Source organism: Bos indicus x Bos taurus, chromosome 6, assembly GCF_003369695.1.
Source record: "Bos indicus x Bos taurus breed Angus x Brahman F1 hybrid chromosome 6, Bos_hybrid_MaternalHap_v2.0, whole genome shotgun sequence".
NCBI lineage: Eukaryota > Metazoa > Chordata > Mammalia > Artiodactyla > Bovidae > Bos > Bos indicus x Bos taurus.
This window is the reverse complement of record NC_040081.1, coordinates 117,187,867-117,207,592: the sequence shown is the minus strand read 5'-3', so window position 1 is coordinate 117,207,592 and position 19,726 is coordinate 117,187,867. Positions and strand designations below refer to the sequence as shown.

Here is a 19,726-nt window from a genome sequence, read left to right as displayed (position 1 = left end):
AAATTGCTGGGCTCTAAATGATACCTGCTCTCCAAAAACATTCCAGGTGTAACTAACCAAAAAATGTAAAACAGGGCAAAATATCACAAGATAATATCAATAGATATATCATACAGTATCACTTATCAGTAGGAAGGAGAAATCAATCCAGATGAGCTCATTTATATTTTAAATAAACACATAGTCTTAGGAAATAAACTTGTGGTGACCAAAAGAAAATAGTGGGACAAAGAAATAAATAAGGAGGTTAGGATTAAATTACACTAACAAATATATATAAAATACAGGGTGGAAAGGAGGTTCAAGAGGTAGGAGATGTTATGTATACTTGCAGCTGACTCACGATGTTGACTGGCAGAAAACAACACTACATTGTAAAGCAATTATCCTCCAATTAAAAATAATAAAAATAATCAAATAAAATAGCATACCTAATCAACACAAGAGAAGACTCTACACATGGACATCACCAGATGGCCAACACTGAAATCAGATTGATTATATTCTTTGCAGCCAAAGATGGAGAAGCTCTATACAGTCAGCAAAAACAAGACCAGGAGCTGACTGTGGCTCAGATCATGAACTCTTGATTGCCAAATTCAGACTTAAATTGAAGAAAGTAGGGGAAACCACTAGACCATTCAGGTATGACCTAAATGAAATCCCTTACGATTATACAGTGGAAGTGACACATAGATTCAAGGGATTAGATCTGGTAGACAGAATGCCTGATGAACTATGGATGGAGGTTCATGACACTGTACAGGAGACAGGAAGCAAGACCATCCCCAAGAAAAAGAAATGCAAAAAAGCAAAATGGCTGTCTGAGGAGGCCTTACAAATAGCTGTGAAAAGAAGAGAAGCGAAAAGCAAAGGAGAAACGGAAAGATATACCCATTTGAATGCAGAGTTCCAAAGAATAGCAAGGAGAGATTAAAAAAAAAAAAGCCTTCCTCAGTGATCAATGCAAAGAAATAGAGGAAAACAATAGAATGGGAAATACCAGAGATCTCTTCAAGAAAATTAGAGATACCAAGGCAACATATCATGCAAAGATGGGCTCAATAAAGGAGAGAAACGCTATGGACCTAACAGAAGCAGAAGACATTAAGAAGAGGTGGCAAGAATACACAGAAGAACTATACAAAAAAGATTTTAATGACCCAGATAACCATGATGATATGATCACTCACCTGGAGCTAGACATTCTGGATTCTGAGGGGAAGTGGGCCTTAGGAAGCATCACTATGAACAAAGCTAGTGGAGGTGATGGAATTCCAGCTGAACTATTTCAAATCTTAAAAGATGATGCTGTGCAAGCACTGCACTCAATATGCCAGCAAATTTGGAACACTCAGCAGTGGCCACAGGACTGGAAAAGGTCAGTTTTCATTCCAATCCCAAAGAAAGGCAATGCCAAAGAATGCTCAAACTAGGAAAGTTATGACCAACCTAGACAGCATATTAAAAAGCAGAGACATCACTTTGCCAACAAAGGTCCATCTAGTCAAAGCTATGGTTTTTCCAGTAGTCATGTATTGATGTGAGAGCTAGACAATAAAGAAAGCAGAGCACCAAAGAACTGATGCTTTTAAACTGTGGTGTTGGAGAAGACTCTTGAGAGTCCCCTGGACTATAAGGAGATCAAACCAGTCCATCCTAAAGGAGATCAGCCCTGAGTGTTCATTGGAAGGACTGATGCTAAGGCTGAAACTCCAATACTTTGGCCACCTGATGCACCTGCCCCAAACACAATATTGCAAGTCAAATTTACTCCAATAAAAATACACATTAACTTAAAAAGAAAAAGAAGTAATGAGACACAACCTTTTCTGGCTTCCTCTCATACATTCCACTCTACTTTACAACCAGGAACTAAGACTAACCCTAAGGCTCCAGTTACCATAGTAATAAGAGCAGGACATAAAGAAATGGTCTTGTGGCCATTTCCCAAAACATTACAACTGTTGTTCTTGGGCACTTCACATTCACAAGCACTGCTGGGCTCTACATGATCCCTGCATTTAAGAAATTTTCATGGCTTACTTCACTCTACAACAGGCTCTAGGTTCATCTACCTCACTACAACTGACTGAAATTCATTTCATTTTATGGCTGAGTAATATTCCATTGTCTGCAGACACACTGAAACCATACTCACAGAAAACTAGTCAATCTAATCACACTAGGACCACAGCCTTGTCTAACTCAATGAAACTAAGCCATGCCCATGGGGCAACCCAAGATTGGCGGGTCATGGTGGAGAGATCTGACAGAATGTGGTCCACTGGAGAAGGGAATGGCAAACCACTTCAGTATTCTTGCCTTGAGAACCCCATGAACAGTACGAAAAGGCAAAATGATAGGCTACTGAAAGAGGAACTCCCCAGGTCAGTAGGTGCCCAATATGCTACTGGAGATCAGTGGAGAAATAACTCCAGAGAGAATGAAGACATGGAGCCAAAGCAAAAACAATACCCAGCTGTGGGTGTGACTGGTGATAGAAGCAAGGTCCGATGCTGTAAAGAGCAATATTGCATAGGAACCTGGAATGTCAGGTCCATGAATCAAGGCAAATTGCAAGTGGTCAAACAAGAGATGGCAAGAGTGAATGTCGACATTTTAGGAATCAGCGAACTAAAATGGACTGGAATGGGTGAATTTAACTCAGATGACCATTATATCTACTACTGCAGGCAGGAATCCCTCAGAAGAAATGGAGTAGCCATCATATTCAACAAAAGAGTCCAAAATGCAGTACTTGGATGCAATCTCAAAAATGACAGAATGATCTCTGTTCGTTTCCAAGGCAAACCATTCAATATCACAGTAATCCAAGTCTATGCCCCAACCAGTAATGCTGAAGAAGCTGAAGTTGAACGGTTCTATGAAGACCTACAAGACCTTTTAGAACTAACACCCAAAAAAGATGTCCTTTTCATTATAGGGGACTGGAATGCAAAAGTAGGAAGTCAAGAAACACCTGGAGTAACAGGCAAATTTGGCCTTGGAATAGGGAATGAAGCAGGGCAAAGACTAATAGAGTTTTGCCAAGAAAATGCACTGGTCATAACAAACACCCTCTTCCAACAACACAAGAGAAGACTCTATACATGGACATCACCAGATGGCCAACACTGAAATCAGATTGATTATATTCTTTGCAGCCAAAGATGGAGAAGCTCTATACAGTCAGCAAAAACAAGACCGGGAGCTGACTGTGGCTCAGACCATGAACTCCTTATTGCCAAATTCAGACTTAAATCGAAGAAAGGAGGGAAAACCACTAGACCATTCAGGTATGACCTAAATCAGATCCCTTATGATTATACAGTAGAAGTGAGAAATAGATTTAAGGGCCTAGATCTGATAGATAGAGTCCCTGATGAACTATGGAACGAGGTTCATGACATTGTACAGGAGACAGGGATCAAGACCATACCCATGGAAAAGAAATGCGAAAAAGCAAAATGGCTGTCTGGGGAGGCCTTACAAATAGCTGTGAAAAGAAGAGAAGTGAAAAGCAAAGGAGAAAAGGAAAGATATAAGCATCTGAATGCAGAGTTCCAAAGAATAGCAAAAAGAGATAAGAAAGCCTTCCTCAGCGATCAGTGCAAATAAATAGAGGAAAACAACAGAATGGGAAAGACTAGAGATCTCTTCAAGAAAATTAGAGATACCAAGGGAACATTTCATGCAAAGATGGGCTTGATAAAGGACAGAAATGGTATGGACCTAACAGAAGCAGAAGATATTAAGAAGAGGTGGCAAGAATACACAGAAGAACTATACAAAAAAGATCTTCACGACCCAGATAATCACGATGGTGTGATCACTGACCTAGAGCCAGACATCCTGGAATGTGAAGTCAAGTGGGCCTTAGGAAACATCACTATGAACAAAGCTAGTGGAGGTGATGGAATTCCAGTTGAGCTATTTCAAATCCTGAAAGACGATGCTGTGAAAGTGCTGCACTCAATATGCCAGCAAATTTGGAAAACTCAGCAGTGGCCACAGGACTGGAAAAGGTCAGTTTTCATTCCAATCCCAAAGAAAGGCAATGCCAAAGAATGCTCAAACTACCACACAATTGCACCCATCTCACACGCTAGTAAAGTAATGCTAAAAATTCTCCAAGCCAGGCTTCAGCAATATGTGAACCGTGAACTTCCTGATGTTCAAGCTGGTTTTAGAAAAGGCAGAGGAACCAGAGATCAAATTGCCAACATCTGCTGGATCATCGAAAAAGCAAGAGAGTGCCAGAAAAACATCTATTTCTGCTTTATTGACTATGCCAAAGCCTTTGACTGTGTGGATCACAATAAACTGTGGAAAATTCTGAAAGAGATGGGAATACCAGACCACCTGACCTGCCTCTTGAGAAATTTGTATGCAGGTCAGGGAGCAACAGTTAGAACTGGACATGGAACAACAGACTGGTTCCAAATAGGAAAAGGAGTACGTCAAGGCTGTATATTGTCACCCTGTTTATTTAACTTCTATGCAGAGTACATCATGTGAAATGCAAGGCTTGGTGAAGCATATGCTAGAATCAAGATTGCTGGGAGAAATATCATTAACCTCAAATATGCAGATGACACCACCCTTATGGCAGAAACCGAAGAGGAACTGAAAAGCCTCTTGATGAAAGTGAAAGAAGAGAGTGAAAAAGCTGGCTTAAACTTCAACATTCTAAAAACTAAGATCATGGCATCCCGTTCCATTGCTTCATGGAAAATAGATGGGGAAACAATGGAAACAGTAAGAGACTTTATTTTCTCGGGCCCCAAAGTCACTGCAGATGGTGACTGCAACCATGAAATCAAAAGACGCTTGCTCCTTGGAAGAAAAGTTATGACCAACATATACAGTATATTAAAAGACAGATACATAACTTTGCCAACAAAGGTCCGTCTAGTCAAAGCTATGGTTTTTCCAGTAGTCACGTATGAATGTGAAAGCTGGACTACAAAGAAAGCTGAGTGCCAAAGAATTGATGCTTCTGAACTGTGGTGTTGGAGAAGACTCTCGAGAGTCCCTTGGACTGCAAGCAAATCCAACCAGTCCATCCTAAAGGAAATCAGTCCTGAATATTCATTGGAAGGACTGATGCTGAAGCTGAAGCTCCAATACTTTGGCCACCTGATGCTAAGAGCTGATTCACTTGAAAAGACCCTGATGCAGGGAAAGATTGAAGGCAGGAGAAGGGGACAACAGAGGATGAGATGGTTGGATGGCATCACTGACTCGATGGACGTGAGTTTGCGCAAGCTCCAGGAGTTGGTGGTGGACAGGGAAGCCTGGCATGCTGCAGCCCATGAGGTTGCAAAGAGTCGGACACTGAACTGAACTAATAACCAGTACATCCACTGCCTGTGAAAAAGCATATCTGGTCTATCTCTAGGTGCTGCTTCTGGGTCCCTCCTGACTGAACACCTGGCAGCCAGTGTCACTGAGTCATGATTGTGTGCCAGGTGGTGTCAGTCGTGTGGGGGTCCAGGCCCACAAGGGGCCATGCTGTCTACGGAGCCAGTGCTGTGGCCATAGGTGTGCCCTCCACCCACCCTATGAGCAGAAACCACCATCCCCTTATGGATGAGGAGACATAAGGTCAAGGAAGGCTGTGTGTTTACACGGAAGATGTAAACATGGGTGCAAATGCAGAGTTGCCTATAGACGCTGCTCTGGAAACCCCTGATTCTTTCCTGAGAACATCAAGGAGGGGACATCAGGCCACAGAGCAAACAGTTCTGTGTAGGGAGCACAGGCAGGGGCCCAACCCACAAAAACCTATAACAGCTTCCAGAATGGCAAGGGGAAGAGGCTCTTCCATCTACTAGACGTGGAGGGAAGGGGTGAGGTCTGCTGGGCCGCTCTCATCTTCGGGGGCTTGCTGGGAGGCTCACATGGCTCAGCACAGCCTTGTGTGCTCACAGCTGAGCTGGGTCATGGCACACCATAAGGAGGCACCAGGCCACCCCTGCACCAGCTTCCTCCTGCACCCACCCCCCCTACCCACCCCCACCCCTGCCAAGGTGCCTTATGTTTCTCATTGCAACTTGGCTGGGAGGAGTGGGAGGGGACACTGCTGGCTGACTTTCTGATCTTTCCAGGGATCACACCAAGGGGTCCTCCTGGGAGTGTGGGAGCATGGCCAGGGCTTCGCATGCACGCCACGCTGACGCCTACATGGACTGGGCATCCCTGGTGGGCTGGACCAATCCCTGGATCACTGCACCTACTACCACATTGAAATATGCACTGTGTGCGGGCCTACAACCATGATGCTTGGAAGGGCGAGACTGATGGGAACTGTCCTGCCTACTGTGTGGCCTCCAGTGGCCTCCACTATAGACTCTCCAATCCTGCTGTGGACACTTCCATCCCATTAACCCCCGAAAGGCCTGCTGGGAGGGGTGAGAACCTTGTCACGAAGAGGAGACAGGGCAGGCTCTAACCACAGCAGATATAGGCAAGTACCACGGTTGCCAAGGTATTTGTCCCCCCAAAGCCCAGGACATGAGTGTCTGAGCCACAAGAGCTCCAACTGGAGGGGTCCACCTCTGCCTGCAGTTTGGGCTCACCTGGAGGTCACAGCAGGGAGAGCCCATCCTTGGGTGATCTTCCAGCTCCGCTGCCCCTCCTTGGGATGGAGTTTCTCACCTACAGGCTAATCCTAGGAAAGGGCTTTAACACCGTGGGAGCACTGTGGCCACCCTGTGTGCCCTGTGTGTCCCTGGAACCTGAGGAGCCCGCAGCACTGGGGCACCTCCAGCACTTGCACTCCCATATCATTTCACAGAAGCCAGAGACCAGGCCAGAGGGGAGGAGCTGGCCCCTTCCTGATACATGGCTAGCATGCCTATATACAGGAGGGCCCTGGACCCAGCTTAACTACAACTGGGGTCTCCTACCCCTCCTCTGGCAGCGGGCCCTGCAGATTTCAGGGCCTGGAGATCCCTACTTCTGAACCTGACTGTGAGGTTGGGGCCCAACACCACCCTGGGGGTTTTTGGAGGATCCCAGGGCTTACTGAGATGTATACTCAGGTGAAATGACAGATAAAATCAGCTGAGGGCACAGGTCAGAAGTAGGGCTGGGCGTCCACTGGATGGGACCACTCAGGGTAGCCTGAGTCATGGCTGACCTTTGACGTCAGCCTCTGCTCAGGTCTCCAAAAGCCCCACTGTGCATCAAGCCATCAGCACAGACCAACATGGACCGAGGCCCAGGGAGCACGGACACTCCCATCAGACTCAGGTGACCTCCCGGAGCCAGGAGCAGAGGCCAGTCAGCATGAGCACAGGAGGGTCAGCCAGTGTCCGTGTGCCTCAGCCCGCAGCCACTGACCACATTGTCTTGCTCTGTTCATGACAAGAGCATGGCCAGTGGAGGAAAAACGGGGTGTGGGAACAAGGCCAGGTCATCATCAGGCTGGGTGAGAAAGTCTCTGGGAAGGGAGAATGCAGCTGCCCTCGCCTGGTGAGACAGGTGGTGACGTCCACCCTGTGGTCGATCACACCTCCCCACGTCCCGGGGCGTGGCTGCTCCTTCCCATGTCCTGAGGCAGGTTTACCCATTGCATGCAGCATGTCTGATGCCCACTCAAGCCCTGAAGGTGGGGATCGGTGTGAGTGGCCATCCCTGCACAACAGGGGGCCAACCCCAGGAGGATGTTGGGGTGAAGCACTTGGGAGCATCTGGAAGGAGCTCTCACCTGTCAGCACAGGTGGACTGAGGACCGGATAGAGGGTGAGCAAGTGGGGGAAGTGGGGGAGTCCAGGGAGGTCTGTGTCAGCCCTGAGGCTGGATGAGAAGTGTGGAGTTAGGGGCGATGGTGGTGAGGAGGTGCCTGATTCCACCCCTAGGGCAGCTGGAAACCAAATCAGATCCAGCCAGACCCCAGGCCAGAAGAGAAGGGAAGCCAAGTCACTGCTAAAAACACCCATGTGGGGTATTCGCCCTGTCTTCACTGAGGCAAGAATCCTGCAAATTTAATTGGACAGAGGGATGCGGTTGAGGTGGGAAAGTGGACACTTGGAATCTAAAGGGTTTCCTGAGGGGAACAAGGCCATAGAGAGATGGGACAGACAAGGATGGAGGAGGACATGGATGGACAGGATCAGGGATGGATGGGGACATGGATGGACAGGGTCATAAATGGATGGGGGCTGGGCATGGGGCAGGGACAGCGATGCATGGGCTTGGACAGCAAGCATCCAGAACTGGAGCACATCCATCTTCCTTCAAGCTGGACTATCCCCCACCCCAAGACTGGGCCTATAAATACCAGATACACTGAAATGAGGTTTCCATCTGGCTGGTTCCCCGAGCCTGGATGTTGCTGGGGGAACGGTCACATTTTGAAGTTCTGGTGAAAACACTGCTTTCTCTGGGGGAGTGAGTTGGTGACTGGGCCCCAATCCAAGGATGCTCTACTCCTCTGGCTGTTACATCCTTTCCTGGGTATCACTGGGGCTCTGACCTCACTCCATGGAGGATGGGAGGGAGCAGTGTTGACTTCCTGGTCCAGCTGTGCCCTTGTCTCTTGGGGAGGATTTTCTTTGTCCAGATTCAAGGACCACACTCAACACCCCCAAACCAGGAACAATGACCTGTCCTGCGATATGGGATGTGTGCGGGGACTGGTGAATCAATTCTCAGGTGACTGCACTCAAGTCCAGGGGGTAGGATAAGGGTTGGCCTACAGCCACTCACACTGTGGCTCCTGGATGGGGCCTGGAGTGCCCTGGGGATGGGGCTGCTGGGGGCAGCTGGCAATGACAGGGATGTTCAAGGTGCAGAAATCCTGGGTCCTGGGTTTGTCTCCCCAAAGAAGAGTGGGGTTTGTGCTCAGAGAGGAGGCGGCCAGAGATGATCCTGGATTTCAACAAGCACAGGCCCCACTCCCCCACCCCAGGACCCCACATCGTACTAGATGACGGGCTGGAACATGACATGCTTACTCTTAATCCTGGAGCCTGAGGTCAAAGTGTAGGGGGCCCACTCCTCCCGCAGGTTTTCAGAATGGTCAGTTCCATGACCCTCCCAGCTCCTGGGGTTCCATCACCCCATCTCCACTGCTGCTGTCACATCACTTTGTCCCCCATGTGTCTGTGTCCAGACTTCCCCTTGTGAGGACGCCCGCCACCCACCCACATACACACACACTCTGAACATGGCTCATCAAGTGACCTCATCTCAACCCAGACAGCTCAGCAGTGACCCACCTGTACACGAGGTTCATTCATCTTCCTGGGGGCCTCTTGGGGTGACAAATGCTGATGGTCAACACAGTTCACAGGGGCAAGCTCCAAGGCAGGAATCCAGGAGCACTGTGGGGTGGGGCGGGGGGGTAGAGCAGTGTCCTGATTCGGGGAAGACAGATGGACAGGCAGAGGTGGGAGAGACCAAGGGGCAGTAACCACAGCCCTCTGGGAATGATGGATCTCAAGAGGGCCAGGCAGGAGCCTGCAGGACGGGGACATCGGAGGCAGGCAGCCTCATCTGTAATGTGTGGGTCACTCAGGAGTGGATGTGTGGTGGCCTCTGTATGCTCCTAGGAAGGTGACCAGACATGGGTTCCTTTAAAGACTGGTCCCTGAGTTGCCTTCAGGGAGAAAGGCCTTGGTTGTGTCTGGGGACAGACTCATCAGCCTGCTGGGAAATTGAGGACCTGTGGAGCTGGACATGCCTCCTACCAGTCTTGCCTGATCTGGGATGGAGGGTGACTGCCCAGGACCTCCTGCCACAGACATGACCCTTGGCTGGGAAAAGCCAGCATGTCCCTTGGCCCATCTCTGTAGCTCTTTGTGACCCCATGGACTGCAGCACACTAGGCTTCCCTATCCTTCACTATCTCCAGGAGCTTGCTCAAATTCATGTCCATCAAGGCAGTGATGCCATCCAACCATCTCATCCTCTGTTGTCCCCTTCTCCTCCTGCCTTCAATCTTTCCCAGCATCAAGGTCTTTTACAATGAGTCAGTTCTTTGCATTGATGGCCAATGTGGTGTAACTTTAGCTTCAGCATCAATCCTTCCAGTCCATGTTCAGGGTTGATTTCTTTTAGGATTTGATCTCCTTGCTGTCCAAGGGACTGGCTTGGTCTCCTTGCTGTCTATGGGATTCCCAAGAGCCTTCTCCAACACCACAGTTTGAAGGCATCATTCTTCAGCACTCAGCCTTTTTTATTGTCCAGTTTTCACATCCATACATGACCAGTGGGAAAACAATAGCATTGACCGTATGGATCTTTGTCAGCAAAGTGATGTCTCTGCTTTTTAATATGCTGTCTAGATTCGTCACAGCTTCTCTTCCAAGGAACAAGAATCTTTTAATTTCATGGCTGCAATCACCATCTGCAGTTATTTTGGAGCCTAAAAAAATTAAGTTTCTCACTGTTTCCATTGTTTCCCCATCTGTTTGCCATGAAGTGATGCGACAGGATGCCATGATCTTAGTTTTTTTAATGCTGAGTTTTAAGTCAGCTTTTTCACACTCCTCTTTGACCTTCATCAAGAGGCTCTTTAATTCCCCTTTGCTTTCTGCCATTAGGGTGCTATCATCTGCATATCCAAGGTTATTGATATTTCTCCCAGAAACCTTTATTCCAGCTTGTGCTTCATCCAGCCCAGCACTTCGCATGACGTACTCTGCATATAAGTTAAATAAACAGGTGACAATATACAGCCTTGACGTACTCCTTTCCTGATTTGGCATGATATAAAGATGATGGAGTAGAAAGACAAGCGCTCATCTTCTCCTGGGAGAACTCCAAAACTGCAACTCACTGCTGAACCACCATCGAAAGAAGAATGTTGGATCCCACCAAAAAAAAAAGATACCCCACATCCAAGGGCAATGGAGAAGCCCCAACAAAACAATAGGAGGGGCAAAAGACATTTTCTCCTTGGAAGAAAAGCTATGACAAATCTAGACGTCATATTAAAAGCAGAGACATTACTTTGCCAACAAAGGTCCATCTAGTCAAAGCTATGGTATTTCCAGTAGTCATGTACGAATGTGAGAGTTGGACTATAAAGAAAGCTGAGCACTGAAGAATTGATGCTTTTGAACTGTGGTGTTGGAGAAGACTCCTGAGAGTCCCTTGGACTATAAGGAGATCAAACCAGTCAATCTTAAAGGAAATCAACTCTGAGTATTCATTGGAAGGACTGATGCTGAAGCTCCAATACTTTGGCCACCTGATGCAAAGAACTGACTCATTGGGAAAGATCCTGATGCTGAGAAAGACTAAAGGCAGGAGGAGAAAGGGATGACAAAGGATGAGATGGTTGGATGGCATCACCGACTCAATGGACATGAGTTCAAGCAAGCTCTGGGAATTGGTGATGGACAGGGAAGCCTGGGGTGCTGCAGTCCATGGGGTCACAAAGACTCAGACACGACTGAGTGATTGAACTGAACTGCACTTTCCCAATTTGGAACCAGTTCATTGTTCCATGTCCGGTTCTAACTGTTCCTTCTTTACTTGCATACAGATTTCTCAGGAGGCAGGTAAGGTGGTCTGAGAGTCCCATCTCTTTAAGAATTTTCCGCAGTTCGTTTGCTCCACACAGTCAAAGGCTTTAGTGTGGTCAGTGAAGCAGATGTTTTCCCTTGCTTTTTCTATGATCCAACGGATGTTGGCAATGTTATCTCTGGTTCCTCTGCCTTCTCCAAATCCAGCTTGTACATCTGGAAGTTGTCGGTTCACATACTGTTGAAGCCTAGCTTGAAGGATTTTTGAGCATTACTTTGCCAGCAAGTGAAATGAGGGCAATTGTGCGATAGTTTGAACATTCTTTGGCATAGCCCTTCTTGAATGAAAACTGACCTTTTCCAACGCTGTGGGCACTGCTGAGTTCTCCACATTTGCTGGCACGCTGAGTGCAGCTCTTTCACAACACGAACCTGGAGCGCACCGGAAGTGCAGTCTGAGCCCTGGGCCGCCTCTCCTGAAGCGGCTGGCTCCTGGTGCGTATTTCCGGCGCGACGGCGGACGCGGAAAGGACGCAGGGACTCTGTCAGGCGCTGCGGATCCCGCCTGCTCGGCGGCGGTGGAGTCGAGTGCCTCTACTCCTGGGCGAGAAGTGACCCGGTGCCCGGGAATCCGGATCTCGGAGCGGAGGGTGGGCACGATGCGGCTGGGCTCCGGGACCTTCGCTGCCGGCTGCGTCGTGATCGAGGTCCTCGGCGTCGCGCTGTTCCTCCGGGGCTTCTTCCCGGCTCCCGTCTTTTCCGGAGCGGAGCGGCAAGCAGAGTCCCCGGCGCCCGAACCCTCTGCTGGTACGACTGCGCCCCCCTCCCCACAGCGTCTCTGCTCCCCGGGCCCTACTTTGCCCTTACGAGCCTCGCCTCTTCATCTTCTGCCCGGGGCTCCCGGGGGGTCTCTTCCATTCTGATCCCGACCTCCTAGGATCCCCTTCTTGCCGCTCCAGCCTCCTTTTCTGTATCCTACAACTTTGTGGCCAGCACCAGTACCAGCCGCACTAAGATCTTCGTCCCTGGTCACCGCAAAGTAAGCTCTCTGTACCCGTAAAAAGTAAGACTCTCCCCAGCTGTACTCATCCAGTGAACCGCAACCCCCTTCCCTGAGCAGATGTTTGGGTCACTCCCTGTTCCAGGCATCCTTTTTGCTCAGTAAGACACAGCAGGTAAGATTCCTGCGACCTCTCGTGTTTTCTTCTGTGGCATTCCTCCAAGGGCCCGTTTTTTCCAGTAAAGACCTCCCTGCGTAGAGCCCTCAAATACCCAGCAATAAATATTAGGTAAAAGAACTCGCGTTTTGGCCCAAGTCCACACAATACTAGCTAATAACTATGGAAAGACAGTTTGTAAATGCTCGCCCGTCCGTTCCCTGCAGCACTGTTTGTATCAAGCTCCCTGATATCCCGTTGTAGGACTCGCAAGAAGGAACTCCTCGGTGTCAGTACACCCCACAATGCTAAGGACAATTCTCTCCTCTCTACGGGGGCTCCTGAGCTTACTTGTCACCCACCCTCTGACCCCAGCGTTGTTTCCCAAGAACAGGCCCTTTCCTTTGGGTCAGGATGTGTAGATGTGACAGAGTATGTGCTGGAGAAGTAGGGAGAAACCAGATTATAAAGTTCCTGGATACTAAAAAAGAGTTTAAAATTCAATTTCCTTTTTCATTTTCAAACACTTTAGGAGCCAGTTCCAACTGGACCGAGCTTCCACCACCGCTCTTCAGTAAAGTTGTTATTCTGCTGATAGATGCCTTGAGAGATGATTTTGTGTTTGGATCAAAGGGTGTGAAATTTATGCCCTACACAACTTATCTTGTGGAAAAAGGATCATCTCTCAGTTTTGTGGCTGAAGCAAAGCCACCTACAGTTACTATGCCTCGAATCAAGGTAAGCAGTTTGACTTAATATATTATAGATCATGGTTTGGCTCTTTGAGAGCTTTAGAAGAATGTTCTATTGTCTTTTACTTGGAGTCCCAGTTTTAGCTAAGTGGAAACTACTTTGGTGCTGTCCTCCTGGCTGGGGCAATAGAATGCTGATGAAGCCTTCCAGAGACTGGAACTAAGACTCATGATTTATGCCCTCTGTCAGGTAGCCAGAGCTCATGCTTCATGGGAAGCATAACAGATTTAGAGCCAGATCTTCTCGGCCAGTCTAATCCAAGAGATACCATCTTCTTTGCTAGCCTGCTGTTTTTAATCATCAGTGAGTCAGTCAGATTTCTGAGAGGAGCCTCTAGGGTTATCTACTTCAACCTCTTGATTTTATGGATGAGGAAGCAAACTCAAATAAATTAAATGACTCATCCAGTATCTTAGTATATACAGTGACCAAATCAGCATGCCCTGGCCTCAGCAGATATCTCTGCTTTTACTGTATAAACCACCTTCAGGTGTTCAGCCTAGTGGGTGAGACTTGACATGCAGTGCTTTACTCAAGAACTATAGAGAAAGGAAAGGATAAAGCTTTATTTATTGGCTCACAAACTTTTTTCTGAATCCCTTCATGGGATTCAGTGAAGAACAAGACAGCAACTATCCTAAACTCATGAAGCTTACTTTCTAATTGAGGGGACAGAAAATATGTAAGTATACAAATAAATAGTCAGAACAGTTTCAGTAAGTGGTAAGTGCTACAGAAGAAATTGAGGAAGAGAACATGAAGAGAGTGATGGGCAGTGGCAGAGGCCCCCTCTAGTTAGGTTGCTCAGGAACAGCTTCTCAGTGAGCAGTCATTCTGCTGAAGAGTCCCGTGGAAGCTGAAAGAAAGGCATCCAGGCTCATGACCATCAGGATCACTGATTCTCTGTCTGTCCTGTCAGCAGAAGTGTGGAAGGAACTCATTCCTCTGTCATTTTGATAGGAAAAGTGTCATTAGGAATCTGGGCGGTTTTGTAAGGGAAAGTATCTGAGCATGCCTGCTCTAGGTTCTGTTCAGTCCTGCATATCGACCAGTGTGGTCCTCCTTTCTCCAGGTTGCTTCATTTCACCAAACCAGTGTTTTGTGTTGGGTCCTTGTAGGTTCTTGTTCCTCATTCTTCACCAGTGAGGAAATAGTATACAGGAACTCCATCCTGGAGTTAGGGGTTTACAGCTCCGGAATTGATAGGATCAGGTAAGGCACACATAAAGAGTGTGTCCCCTGCCCTGCTTCCACTAAGGGAAGGGACTTAGTTCATCTGGAGGTGCTGATACAATTGTCATGAAACACAGTTTTAAAATTTCAAGACTGATGTCTCTAGTGAAAAGTGAAAATGAAGTTGCTCAGTCGTGTCCGACTCTTTGTGACCCCATGGACTGTAGCCTACCAGGCTCCTCTGTCCATGGGATTTTCCAGGCAAGAGTACTGGAGTGGGGTGCCATTTCCTTCTCCAGGGGATCTTCCTGACCCAGAGATTGAACCCAGGTCTTCTGCCTTGCAGGCAGACGCTTTACTGTCTGAGCCACCAGGGAAGTTCCTAGTAGCATGTTCAAACTCTATTCTGTGTTAAGATTATACAGTAAGTGAAAGTAAAAGTAGCTCAGTCGTGTCTGACTCTTTGTGACTCCATGGACCATACAGTCCATGGACTTCTCAGCCTTTCCCTTCTTCAGGGGATCTTCCCAACCCAGGAATCAAACCAGGATCTCCTGCATTGCAGGTGGATTCTTTAGGAACTGAGCTATCAGGGAAGCCAAGATTATACGGTAACTTACTTCTATAACAATGTAACTAACTCATGAATGCCTTTCCTTTTGGGGGAATTTGTAGTTGTCATAATGAGCAGTTACCACTGGCTGCAGCATGCCCGTGGTGCAGGCACTGTTTTCTGCCCTCTGACCACAGCCCATGGGCAAGGCTCCGTGACTTCGGCGCCACTCTCTTCGTTTCCTGGATGAGGAAGCAGGATTTAAGTGGTGAAAATCTCACAGCTGACATTAGAAACCGAGCATGAGCCTGTGCTTGTCTGCTTCCAGAACCTCTGCTGGTCACACGTGTTCTCAGTGACACTGCAGAATGAGGTGGCCAGGCCAGATTCTCTTTCAGTCGTCCCTGCAGAGCCCTCCTTAATTCTCAGAAGACAAGAAACTACTGCTCCCAAGACCACAGCAGCCCCGGGAAGGCCTCCAAGGAGCTGACAGAAGGGCGCTCACTCAAAGTTCCAAGGCTCTCAGCTGTAACTCGGTTGCTGCCTGCGTGTGTCCTGGGTTGAAGGGGATACCAGCTAGTCCCGCCCTTCTTGAAAATGTCAGTGTGAGCTCAGACTAGTGGGGGGAGGAGGAGGGAAGTGTCTTATGAAAGCCCAGAGGGAGGGATGGACAGATTCGACCCTAAGTGGTAGAAGACATCATAAACAAAAGTCAACTGACGATAAAGGAGGGAAATCATTTACAGTTAACACAGCAAACAAGATGTAAATCCCATAGTATGTCAGGAAGATCTGGTCAGAGGCAACAGTGTGGTGGCAGCTGGACAAAGGATGTAAAGAATCCACAGGAAGCGACTGAAAGGGAGAGAGTCTTACCTCTGCTAGTAATCAGCTCAAAGGCGCCTAAACAGTCTGTCTAGCACACTGTAGACACCGAAAGGCTGATGATAACACTCTTCACAAGAAATGAGGCGAACAGATCTCTTTACACTGTTCATGTGACTGAATTAGACTCAGCCTGGACTACTCCCACCCTCGTCCAGTCTGCTATGATCTCAGCCTGTAAAACCCTTGCCAGCACCTCTTCTCACCCAGAACCTGTCTGAACAGATAGGTCGCTCTGCTCCACTCCCAGCAACCCCCAGCGGCTCACACTGTGCCTCCTAACTCAGGCCTCAGGGTGCGTGGTCCTGCCTTTGTTCTCTCTTCAGCCTCATCTAAGCCCGTTTCCCTATCCTGTGTCTTTTATCCAGCAGATCACAGGTTCCCCACGGGTGCCACCCCCTTTCACGGTGGGGTTTTCACAGTTTGCTGCGTTTCACTCTGGAAAGCCCCACTTTGCCTCACCTAGACGACACTATGCCTTCACACCACAGCTCCAATGGCACTTCCAAACTGGAAGCTTTTTAAAAGCAGTGGTCATTAAATCAGTCTTGGATAAATATACTGTACCTCCAAACTCTGGAGTACTGTAGCTGTTTAAAAAAAAAAAAAAAGGTGAAATACCTGTATGCTTTCTGCAGAAAGATTTAAGTGAAAAAAGCAAGTTGCAGAATTATTTATATAGTTACCATTTTGATAAAATGTATACTTTATATATTTGTGATTATATACATACAGAACAAAAGGATGAAAAGATATTCATCCAAAGTAACTGGTTGCCTTTAGAGAGCAGATTTTTCAGATGAAAAGGTCAAGTTTTAAAAAATAACCTCATTGAGACAGAGTTTTCATACAGTACAGTATAACATAATTTGATGAGCTTTAACAGCTGTATACATCTGTGTGACTCCCACCTCAGCTCTGGGTTCTGATCCCCGTCCCAGGAGTGGTGGCGGTTGTCACTGTTGTTTTGGTGGCTTGCTGAAGCTGGTTCTAGAGTCTGTTTCTCATGAGATCCTGAGATGTACACTCACAGATGTCTGCTCTTGTTTGTTTTTTTAAAGCTAGTCTTCCTGAGGGGCAGCCAGGTGAGCATGGCTGAGTGATGACCCAATGACTGGTCAGAGGTTGTGCTTAAACACACATGTGATGTGGCCTCTGCCCTCGGCAAAGGGACCGGTGTGTGGTTTGGGCCACACACTCATCTAAAGTCAGTTTATGCATCTCCCTAACTTACTATCTGTCTGAGCAAGTCTCAAACAGCTGGAAGGAACAGATAGCTCTCTCAGTTATCCGAACAGTGCTCTCTGTTCTCTCCTGGGTGTACCCTCACCCCATGTATGCACGCAGCCTTCCAGATTCCAGGATTGTGTGGGAGCTCACAGAGGTCTGCAGCAATTATCCCATACCCCAGACTCCATTTCTGCGTTTTCTGTTCTGTGTTTCTACAACCAGCATTGACACCTCAGAGAGCCATGACGGCCTTCCCCGTTTTCAGTTTGTCCCTGGCATGGGACTTTTCGATGGAGCGCCGAATTGGGTGGGCCCCTCCTGGTACTCATGGCTAAGTGTGCGAGAGGGGAACTTGTTTTTCAGTCACTAAGTCATGCCTGACTCTTTTCAACCCCGTGGACTGGAACACACCAGGCTCATCTGTCCATGACTATTTCCCAGGGTTTGCTCAGATGCATGTCTGTTGAGTCAGTGATGCTATCTAACCATCTCATCCTCTGCTGCCCCCTTCTCCTTTTGCCTTCAATCTTTCCCAGCATCAGTCTTTTCTAATGAGTTGGCTCTTTGCATCAGGTGGCCAAAGTGTTGGAGCTTCAGCATCAGTCCTTCCAGCAAATATTCAGGTTGATTTCCTTTAGACTGGTCTGATCTCCTTGCAGTCCAAGGGACTCTCAGAAGTCTTCTCCAGCACCACAGTTCGAAAGCATTCTTCGGCTCTCAGTCTTCTTTATGGTCCAACTCTCATATCCATACAGGACTACTGGAAAAACCATAGCTCTGACTATATGGGCCTTTGTTGGCAAAGTCACTGTCTGCAGTGATTTTGGAGCCCAAGAAAATAAAATCTACCACTATGTACAGTTTTTCCCCTTCTATTTGCCATAAAGCGATGGGACCAGATGCCATGATCTTAGTTTTTTTAATGTTGAATTTCAAGCCAGCTTTTTCACTCTCTTTCTCCTTCATCAAGAGGCTCTTTAGTTCCTCTTCACTTTCTGCCATTAGAGTGATATCATCTGCATATTTGAGGTTACTGATATTTTTCCTGGCAGTCTTGATTCCAGCTTGTGATTCATCCAGTCGGGCATTTCACATGAGGTACTCTACATAGAAGTTAAATAAGCAGGTGACAATATATAGCCTTGGCGTACTCCTTGAAGGCTGGTAAGGTGGTACTCTCATCTCTTTAAGAATTTTCAACAGTTTTTTGTGATCCACACAGTCAAAGTCTTTCGTGTACTCAGTAAAGGAGGAGATGGGGTTTTTTTGTGTTTGTTTTTGTTTTTTGGTTTGTTTGTTTGTTTTCAGAACTCTCTTGCTTTTCTCCATGATCCAGTGATTGTTGGCAATTTGATCTCTGGTTCCTCTGCCTTCTTTAAACCCAGCCTGTACATCTGGAAGTTCTCAGTTCATGTACTGCTGAAGGCTAGCTTGAAGGATTGTGAGTATAACCTTGCTAGCATGTGAAATGAACACAATTGTGCAGTAGTTTGAACATTCTTTGGCATTGCCCTTCTTTGGGATTGGGATGAAAACTGACCCTTTCTAGTCCTATGGCCACTGCTGAGTTTTCCAAATTTGCAGGCATATTGAGTGCAGCACTTTAACAACATCATCTTTTAGGATTTTAAATAGCTCAGCTGGAATTCTGTCACCTCAGCCCATGATAAAACACCACAAGTACTCACAGCTTCTACTGGAATTTGAAAGTTTGTTTTGAACAAGAACGTTTCAGTGTGTATATCCTTACTGAGTTTTTAAAGTCCTGTAGTGGTTGTTTTTGACAGTTATATCCAGATTTATCGTTGCTCTTGGGGGAGAGGATTTGCCAAGTTCCTCACTCTCCAAGTCCAAGATTAATTCATTTTTGTTAATTTGCTGATAGAGAGGTCTTGGCAGAATTGTTACACTGTTCACATTGTCCAGATTCCTATTTATTTTTTATCACACAGGTCCCTGGATGCCAGTGTTGTGGGTTGCAAGCTCACTCCAGATCCCAAAGACCCGTGACCCATTTAGACTCTGCTCAACTGCAGGGGTGGGGTGGGGGAGTGATTGACTTAATTCTGTATCAGAAAGTTGTGAGGACATGTTACACCCACCCACTTTTTCAATAATTATGGTGTGTTGGCGGTGGGTTGGTGGGCGGGGGGAATGTGTCCTACCAGCATCCCTGGGCCAGTTTACTGTGAGATAATTCTTGTTTAGAGGCTGCTTTCCTCCCTGGGTGAGTGGGAAGCTATTCTTTCTCAGGGGTGAACAATAGAATTGCTGGATTTTAGGGTCAGGAGTTTGCTTGTTGCATGAAGCAGATCTGAAGCTTAGGTGAGGACCAGTCAGTGGGTTTGGATATACAGAGTTCTTCCCGCCCTTTGCCATCTGCTTCAGTTCTTAAAATCCATCACTGCCTTTTTGACCACAGCTATCATCTGGCTACCTCACAGCCGCCTCCTTTATCCTCTCATTAACTGAAATATGGTCAGTTCTTCACT

General features: G+C 47.3%; 1 protein-coding gene across 3 annotated transcripts in view; it reads left to right on the top strand.

Annotated features, from left to right (window-relative positions):
• Positions 1-11,998: 11,998 nt before the first annotated feature.
• The window catches only part of PIGG (phosphatidylinositol glycan anchor biosynthesis class G), a 40,460-nt gene continuing 32,732 nt past the window's right edge, over positions 11,999-19,726 (top strand). For all 3 annotated transcript variants that reach the window (XM_027545296.1, XM_027545297.1, XM_027545295.1), the window contains exons 1-2: positions 11,999-12,290; positions 13,173-13,378. In XM_027545296.1, the coding sequence (XP_027401097.1) occupies positions 12,143-12,290; positions 13,173-13,378 (354 nt within the window). In that variant the 5' untranslated portion in view covers positions 11,999-12,142. The remainder of the gene's footprint in view (positions 12,291-13,172; positions 13,379-19,726) is intronic.